Genomic DNA, 9336 nt, shown 5'->3' with positions numbered 1-9336 from the left:
TGCTGCTACCTCGCTCTCCAACCAAGGTGAAGGCAACAACTGAAGTTAAGAGGAAATGCAGCAACTCTTGGAGGACAGTGGACGTTCATAAAAGTTCTTATTAACGTAAAACTTAACATTTCAAGTGGTCCTCCTATGGGCTCAGGAACCAATCACATTGGGAATACAAAACAAGTTGCAGAAACCTGACAAATCGTTTTTAAACTCAGACTGACCAATAGATTGTAATTACAAATAATTTTACCGAAACGACACGAGCGTTTATTTGCTCTGGCTGCCATCTAGTGTTCAAGTGTGTAATTGTTCCAAAGTGTCCTTGACGCTGTATTAGTGTAGTCCTTTGAGTAGAAGACACCAATAATGTAAAAGCGAGCTATTTGACAAAATAATCCATGCTAGTTAGTTGTACTATTCACTACATACCACTATTTTAAATCGAAATGAATAGCCAACATTTGTGTTACATTCGCTCAATTGTTAAAGTTCAATTGATGTAATCAGCAGGGATAATGCCTACTGCGTTCGAATACTATTCTGCTTATTATTCTACTGCGTCTTTAACAGCTAATTAAGGTTTCCCTTGCTCACCCGAGGAATGAATAAAAGCGTAACGTTTTTGACAGAACGTTTTTTTTTTCAGTACGTCACCACCATCCTTACCAATTGAGGAATGGCCACAGTAAAGGAGAGAGCTGCCGCGCTGAATTTGTCTGGAAAGCTGTGTCTGCGTTCTCCAGGTACAAACTTTGACCTTTATTGATGGTTGTAGACGTATGCACGAATCATTAGCCTACATGGTCGCCATATTTTTCTAAATAACAATCAAACTAATGACTCCCATCGTTTTGTTTGTACATTTTACTTTCCCATCGTATAGAAGGCCCGCTTTTTTTATTTGAACTGACTGTTTGTTGTCCTTGAAGGCATTGAGCGGTCTACCAACATCACTGTTTATCATGCACTGGCTGCTGACGGTTTACCCAAGGATATGGTTAAACCTTTAACCAGTTTCTTTTCTCACTCATTTTGTTACAGGTCATGGCATGGTCCATAAGCCATTCCAGGCCTCTCCTATATGGAGCAGCATCATTGCCAACCTCAAAATGTCAGTAAAGGTGAAGCGAAGGCGCTTTCACCTGAAGTCGCATAATGACTGCTTTCTGGGGTCAGATGCAGTGGATGTGGTGTTGGCCCATATCGTCCAGAGCAAGTTCTTTGAAGGTGCTGACAACTCACGGGACAAGGTGGTGCGTGTTTGTCAGACCCTCCTGGACTGTAAGGTGTTTGAGACAGTTGGAGCGAAGGTCTTTGGTAAAGATAAGAAGCAAGATGTTTTTCAGGACAACAAAGGTTACCTCTACAGGTTTCTGAACACACAAATGCCTTCTATGGATGAACTTGAAAAAGGAGTCCTTTCTCCTGGTATTCAAAGCACTTTTTGCAATGCTTCTTGCAGGTGGTTATTTGTTTTAATTCTATTTCTTTTATTTGAGACAAGTCAATGTGAAATATTAATTGGATGTAGTCTTTTTATTTGCCATTGCCTTCAAATGTTGCAGGCAAGAGGAGCAACTCTATTCACATGGGACACCTCTGAGATCCAACCAACTGTTGGAAACTGTCCTGGGAAACCTGAGTCTGAGTCCAAGCAAAGCACACATTGACTCTCCATTACCACAGACCTGTAAGTCATCTACTATCATAGTGTAAAGTCGGTATCATCTGATTTAACTACATCAGAGGTGCTGGTGTTGGTCAAAACTAAAATGTGCTGCATCTCGGTCCCCAGGACTAGTATTCAACTCTAGTTGACTGTCCATTCCTTTACTCTGTAGTGGTTGATGAAGTGTGGCGTGAGGAGACGATGCTGAGACTGCTGCAGCTTGTAGAGCTCCCTATGTTGGACAATCTGTTGGAAGGCGGAGAGGCCTCTCCCCGTCGCATGGCACAGAGAGACCCAGACTTGATTTACACCAGCAACTACCTGGACCGTGAGATCCTGAGGGCCTTCAAGGACTCACAGTATGTGGTGTAACTTATCATTGGTCTTACTTAAATATCTAAGATGGCTGTTTTTTTAACATGAATGAAGCTTATCTCATGCAGGCCTATGGAGTACAATATTACTGGTGGTGAGTGACATAACAGTTTCAGTGGCACAGGATTATTTATTTTATTCTGTTGAAGGGAGGATGATTGGCTTACAGCAGCATTGGACTGTCTGGAGTTCCTGCCTGACCAGCAGGTGGTGGAGGTGAGCCGTGATCTGCCCAGGTGTCCAGACGTGGTGGGTGTTGGCCAGGGTCAGCCTTGTTGCTCAGGCTCAGGCACCCAGCAGTGCAAACTTCTGCTGTATGAAACATTGGTGAAATACTATGGCCAGCCTGACCGCTCACCCCTGCTCGCCAACCACATGTCCGACATCTACACTGGGGTTACCGAATTACTAGGTGAGACCGGAGCTGTGACCACTTCATATTACTTGTTATGATTGGCACTTTAAACTTTTTTTTTTACTGTTTCCAAGTCTATCATAAGCAATGTGTAGGGCTGCATTGTGCTTCTTTTTGCAGTGAATGCAAAGTTTGATAAAGCTCTTGAGGCACTGCAGTTGTGTTTGAAGCTTCTGCACCCTCATAAGCGGGAGGAACTGCGCACATTGTTGAGCTTCATGGCTATGGCTGCAGACCCGCTGGAAATCAAGCTGGATAAAGAGGTGAAGACCATGGGGTCAATTACTGTTATGGGATAGTTATTTCTGTATGGAGTCAGCATTCTTATTAATTTACTTTTGACTCATTTAGCAGATGTTCTTATCCAGAGGAATTTACAGGTGCAGTTGGGTTGAGTGGCTTGCTCAAGATTCAGACTGCTCTGGGATTTGAACATGTGGACTTTCGGTTACTGACCCAATGCTCTTAACTGCTACACTACCTGCCAGATCTTGATTAACCAGACTCAAATTGTGCTTCATTTTGGAATAACTCATATGGTCTCATTTTCAGATTGAGAACAAAATGGTTGTGAAGAAGGCTTTTTCCAGAGCCATCATCCACAGCAAATCTCTAGCCAAAGAGAAAGTGGACCTCCTGGTGCTGTTCATGCTGGACAACCAACATTACATTTTTAAGGTATTCTTGTTTTGACAGAGCAGTGAGTGATTTATTTGGGTCCTTGAAAAGCTATATATACTGAGTGTAGGAAACATTGCTATTTACATTGTGTACGTGCAGCTCAATATTAGAACGGTGTTAATGATTTGTACACACAGTGTAAATCCCATGTATTTTTATTAACACTATGTTGTGAAAATGCCATATGAGCATGCAATCATTAAGTTTGATACATGGCTGGCTTGAAACATTTGTCTCAGATACCAGGATCTTTGCACAAGCTGGTCAGTGACAAACTTGCCAGAGTTGTGCAAGGGGAACAACCAGATGTGACAGGTAAAATATCTATCTAGTAGTAGTCTTTGTGGAAGAGTGCTGACTGCCTCAAATACATCACTTACATATTCTCTCCATTTTCCTTAGGGTCCACGTTCTGTCAGCAAGTCTCAACAAAGGCTTATACTGACTGTACTCAAAGAACAACACATGAAGAGTTGTTGGCGTTACTAAGGAATCTTAATGAAGACCCAAAGCACTCTGCCAAAGAGAGGAAACGGCTCCTCAGGCAATTTTACCAAGGCCACCCAGAAATATTTGTTCAGTATTTTGGGGATTCTGTGTCTGCTGTCGGTGTGTAGCCAGTGTCAATGTTGTCAAAAGATCACTTTGTACATGCCTAGGTCACTTTGTATGCATGTGATTCTGAATTCAATTTAAATAAAGTCTTAATCCATGGACACCATGGTACATTGCACACTCATAAATACTGAAATTGTAGCCATCTGAGAAATAACTTACTGAACATTTTGATTTGAACGCGTAGAAAGATGAGCTCCATTTCCCACAGTATCCAAAAGGCAATACACATTGGAACTGACGAGTTTCTGAGTTCTTGACAGGACCAGTAGTTGAAGTTCATCATTTTGGCCACAGCCGATGCCGTAAGACTTCATTTTCACCCGTTTTCACTTACCACAGTAATTGTAAATTCATAAACATTGTATTTTTGGTCTTAATTTAAAGTGAGGGTTATGCATAAGGTTGGCAGTGTGGTTACGGTTGGGTTTAAAATCACATTAAGATTGTAGCAATAGGTGGGGTTTATGACTGTGGTAACTAGTGACCATTTTCACCAGTTAGTGCTATCAGGGATCCTTGGGACGTCCCTACCCTAAATCCTAACCTTTTTTTAAATGTATAACCAGGTAGGCCAGTTGAGAACAAGTTCTCATTTACAACTGCGACCTGGCCAAGCTAAAGCAAAGCAGTGCAACAGTTACACATGGGATAAACAAATGTACAGTCAACACATCTATGTACAGCGTGTGCAAATGTAGGGAGGTGAGGCAAAATCATTCATATTTAGCATCCACACGAGTGAGATGTGCAAGTAGAGAGATTGGGGTGCAAGAGGATAAATAATATGGGGATGAGGAAGTTGGATGTGCTGTGTACAGTGATTGGTAAGCTGCTCTGACAGCTGATGCTTAAAGTTAGTGAGGGAGATATGTCTCCAGCTTCAGAGATTATTGCAATTCGTTCCAGTCATTGGCAGCAGAGAACTGGAAGGAAAGGCGGCCAAAGGAAGTGTTGGCTTTGGGGATGACCAGCGCAATATACCTGCTGGAGCGCGTGCTACAGGTGGGTGTTGTTCTGGGGACCAGTGAGCTGAGATAAGGCAGGGCTTTACCTAGCAAAGACTTATAGATGACCTGTAGCCAATGGGTTTGGCGACGAATATGTAGTGAGGGCCAGCCAACGAGAGCATACAGGTTGCAGTGGTGGGTAGTATATGGGGCTTTGGTGACAAAATGGATGGCACTGTGATAGACTGCATCCAGTTTGTTGACTAGAGTGTTGGAGGCTATTTTGTAAATGACATCGGCAAAGTCGAGGATTGGTAGGATGGTCAGTTTTACGAGGGTATGTTTGGCAGCATGAGTGAAGGAAACTTTGTTGCGAAATTGGAAGCCGATTCTAGATTTCATTTTGGATTGGAGATGCTTAATCTGAGTCTGGAAGGGGAGTTTATAGTCTAACCAGAGACCTAGGTATTTGTAGTTGTCCACATATTCTAAGTCAGAACCGTCCAGAGTAGTGATGCTGGACAGGCGGGCAGGTGCAGGCAGTGATCGGTTGAAGAGCATACATTTAGTTTTACTAGCATTTAAGAGCAGTTGGAGACGACGGAAGGAGAGTTGTATAGCATTGAAGCTCGTCTGGAGGTTAGTTAACACAGTGTCCAAAGAAGGGCCAGAGGTATACAGAATGGTGTCGTCTGCGTAGAGGTGGATCAAAGAATCACCAGCAGCAAGAGGTACATCATTGATGTATACAGAGAAGAGAGTCGGCTGGAGAATTGAACCCTATGGCACTCCCATAGAGACTGCCAGAGGTCCGGACAACAGGCCCTCCGATTTGAGGAGGAGGTGAGGGCCCTCGGAGTGTGGTGTCAGGAAAACAACCTCACACTCAGCGTCAACAAAACAAAGGAGATGATCATGGACTTCAGGAAACAGCAGAGGGAGCACCCCTCTATCCACATCGACGGGACTGTAGTGGAGAAGGTGGAAAGTTTTAAGTTCCTCGGCATACACATCACGGACAAACTGAAATGGTCCACCCACACAGACAGCATGGTGGAGAAGGCGCAACAGCGCCTCTTCAACCTCAGGAGGCTGAAGAAATTTGGCTTGTCACCAAAAACACTCACAAACCTTTACAGATGCACAATCGAGAGCATCCTGTCGGGCTGTATCACCGCCTGGTACGGCAACTGCTCCGCCCACAACCATAAGGCTCTCCAGAGGGTAGTGAGGTCTGCACAATGCATCACCAGGGGTAAACTACCTGCCCTCCAGGACACCTACACCACCCGATGTCACAGGATGGCCAAAAAGATCATCAAGGACAACAACCACCCGAGCCACTGCCTGTTCACCCCGCTATCATCCAGAAGACGAGGTCAGTACAGGTGCATCGAAGCTGGGACCGAGAGACTTAAAAACAGCTTATATCTCAAGGCCATCAGACTGTTAAACAGCCATCACTAACATTGAGTGGCTGCTGCCAACATACTGACTCAAATCTCTAGCCACTTTAATAATTAAAAATTGGATGTAATAAATATATCACTAGTCACTTTAAACAATGCCACTTTATATAATGTTTACATACCCTACATATACTCATCTCGTATATACTTTACCATCTACTGCATCTTGCCTATGCCGTTCGGCCATCGCTCATCCATATATATTTTTATGTACATATTCTTATTCATTCCTTTACACTTGTGTGTATAAGGTAGTTGTTGTGAAATTGTTAGATTACTTGTTAGATATTACTGCACGGTCGGAACTAGAAGCACAAGCATTTCGCTACACTCGCATTAACATCTGCCAACCATGTGTATGTGATCAATAAAATTTGTTTTGATGTTGGTGGTCAAGCCTTTGCTGAATTTAATTCACTGCCTTTTTGTGACTTTGAAGGTGAGAATGATAAAATATATATATTTAGAGGAATCAAATACTATGTATAAAACCAAAATGTATATTACTCTAGTTTGTAACCCCAGGCTTTTTTTTCTATTAGGGAAGTGTTGATCAAAATAATTAAAGCTTGATGAATAGTTGCTTATTTGAATCAGATTTGTAGTGCTAGGGCAAAAACCAAAACGTGCACAAATTGGGGTCCAAAGGACAGAGTTTGGGAAACACTGCATTAGGGACTCTTGGAGCAATGGAAGCAAGGCTAGAGCACCACAGTATGAGTCATAAATACCACCAGAAACTCTTAAAGTAAGATCTGTGTTCTGTGTAGGCTTGTCCTGGTGTGACATTTTGATAACTCTTTAAATCTCTCTAGGACAAGGTGACTTGTATATTCTGCTCTATTTACTCTGAATCGAAAATGCTAATTAGCATCAAAGTAGACATCAGGTATTGTGTCAATTTAAAACTTGCAGAAGACAGTTCACAGAATTGTCCATTTAAAGAAATGTTGCCAATTTATTAATTTCTACATTTAGCTAAGATAGTTAATCCAGAGATTCTTACCTTTGTCTCGATTCGGCAGTCTCAGTAAGATCATCATGGCATTTGTAGTACTTCATGATACCCACTTTAGCAGCTAATTAGCATTTAATTTTTAGAGGGTATTATACAGGCAACTATATTGATAAAAGTCACCTTGTCCGAGCGGGATTTACGTGGTTATCAAAACGTCACACCAGGGCAAGCATACACAGGACACAGACCTTATTTTAAGTGTTTTTTTTTTTTTAAATATGGGGAAAAATGAATGTTGGAAAAACTATTGGAACTATTTCCCTGTTTGACCGCTAGGTTTTATAGGTATTATGACACCTCCACTGTAGGGCTCTATTCATTTTGAGTTGCATGTAATACACATATCTAACAGCAGAGGGAAACAGAACATTTTCAATGTTGGCCCAGACATTGGCCATGTTCGAGAGGATCAAAACCGCAATGTATTATGGGTAAATTGTGACTGACGTATTGTGACTGAGTCTTTATTTATAATGCAAGGTGATTGGTAGATTAGTTAGTCGGCAGTCATCAGGAGTTGATGCTCTCGAACACGGCCATTAACTTGAAGTTTATTCACACAGACTTTCTCGAGTGCTGGCCTGGGCCATTATTGCTGCGTTCTATTTTTATCATGTTGCAGAGACCATAGGGCATTCTGAGGGTCTTGGTATAGATAAATCCAATTTATGTACCACACAGAACGCACTGCAACTGCCTCTGAGGGCAGCAGCCAATTGTAGGGGTGGCAGGTAGCCTAGTGGTTAGAGCGTTGGACTAGTTGCAAGATCAAATCCCCAAGCTGACAAGGTAAAAAAAAAGAACATCTGTCGTTCTGCCCCTGAACGAGGCAGTTAACCCACTGGTCCTAGGCTGTCATTGAAAATAAGAATTTGTTCTTAACTGACTTGCGTAGTCAAATACAATTAAAGTTGTGGGTTGAATAACTGGGTGGTAGCTGGCTAGTGATGTGGTAACTAACAGGTGTGAATATACATAGACATGGAATCACTGGCCACTTTAATAATGTTTACATGCTGCTTTACTCATCTCATATGTATATACTGTATTATATTCTACTGTATTTTAGTCAATGCCACTCCGACATTGCTCGTACTAATTTATATATTTATTATTTCCATTCTTTTACTTTTAGATTTGTGTGTATTGTTGTGAATTGTTAGATACTACTGCACTGTTGGAGCTAGGTACACAAGCATTTTGCTACACCCACAATAACATCTGCTAAAAATGTGTATGTGACCAATACAATTTGATTTGATCAGATGAACACAGTTATTGTTTATTGCCAGTCGCATGCTGGTTTAGGCTGTCAATGCCCTGTCTAGTGTCTATCAATTTAACCTTTTTATTTGTGAAAAGTATTTGTTGCTGTCCTTTGGAAGCATAAAGACAAGGTCCTTATGCTTCCAAAACTGTACCGCAAGCGATGCGTTTTAATGTTCAGACCTGAGCGCGTTAACAATATACCCCTACAGAACAATATCCCCTACAAAAGACGCCTTCACCCAATGACTTACGCCTTGAAAACACCTACACCGTTATTGCGCAAAACGATAAGCAGCATCATCTGGATATGTGTGCAACAAAAGTTCAACTTTCACCTAACGCCTCGATCACACCCACCGACATCGTCATTGCATTTTGGTACACCAGAAGTACATTCATTTCCAAAGGAACGCTGCATTTGCCCTGCAGCATTGTGTGCAACAAATGTTCAACATTCACCTTCTGCTACTATTTCTGTCACGCCATCTACACATACAGTTTGACGCATACGTTCGATAAATCCAATTTATGTACCACACAGAACGCACTGCAACTGCCTCTGGCAATGCTGCAAGGCAAACGCAGCGTTTCATTGGAAAATAATGTAATTCTGGGGTACCAAAATGCCTTCCCTGTTGGTGTGATCGAAGCGTAATGAGAGTCATGATCAAAGGCTAGCTTGCAGGCAGCTCTTAATTTGAAAAGAATTGTGTACATTTTAGATTTGCCCAGAATATAAAATAAATTGTTATGGATAGAATGCACAGAGTCCTTATTAATTGTGTCACATTTTATGTGGTGGGGTCACCCCCATGACATTGGAAATACATTTGATAGAATTGCATTAATTGCATTAGAGTTCAATTAAGGATATTGGAGGT

At 41.9% G+C, this 9336-nt stretch overlaps 1 protein-coding gene across 2 annotated transcripts; it reads left to right on the top strand.

The window, feature by feature from the left end:
* Positions 1-626: 626 nt before the first annotated feature.
* Positions 627-3943, top strand: LOC106561489 (DEP domain-containing protein 7). 2 transcript variants are annotated; one of them, XM_014125503.2, is made up of 9 exons: positions 627-737; positions 1036-1456; positions 1560-1684; positions 1836-2022; positions 2188-2450; positions 2574-2716; positions 3006-3131; positions 3374-3449; positions 3537-3935. In XM_014125503.2, the coding sequence occupies exons 1-9, from the start codon at positions 671-673 to the stop codon at positions 3749-3751; spliced, it is 1623 nt and encodes a 540-aa protein (XP_013980978.1). In that variant the 5' UTR covers positions 627-670; the 3' UTR covers positions 3752-3935. The 2 variants fall into 2 exon arrangements, with proteins under 2 accessions (XP_013980978.1, XP_013980979.1); XM_014125504.2 differs by lacking the exon at positions 3374-3449 and having other exon boundaries at positions 3537-3943.
* Positions 3944-9336: the final 5393 nt, after the last annotated feature.

The sequence above is a fragment of the Salmo salar genome, chromosome ssa10 (genome assembly GCF_905237065.1).
Source record: "Salmo salar chromosome ssa10, Ssal_v3.1, whole genome shotgun sequence".
Taxonomy (NCBI): Eukaryota; Metazoa; Chordata; class Actinopteri; order Salmoniformes; family Salmonidae; genus Salmo; species Salmo salar.
The sequence above is the reverse complement of the archived record's forward strand: the minus strand, read 5'-3'. Positions and strand labels throughout refer to the sequence as shown.

Excerpts from the sequence above, each read along its gene's own strand:
- LOC106561489 (XM_014125503.2), top strand. The coding sequence starts at position 671 with ATGGCCACAGTAAAGGAGAGAGCTGCCGCGCTGAATTTGTCTGGAAAG. Across the intron at positions 1,457-1,559 it reads TTTTGCAATGCTTCTTGCAG|GCAAGAGGAGCAACTCTATT; the intron begins GTGGTTATTTGT and ends CAAATGTTGCAG. Across the intron at positions 2,451-2,573 it reads TGGGGTTACCGAATTACTAG|TGAATGCAAAGTTTGATAAA; the intron begins GTGAGACCGGAG and ends TTCTTTTTGCAG.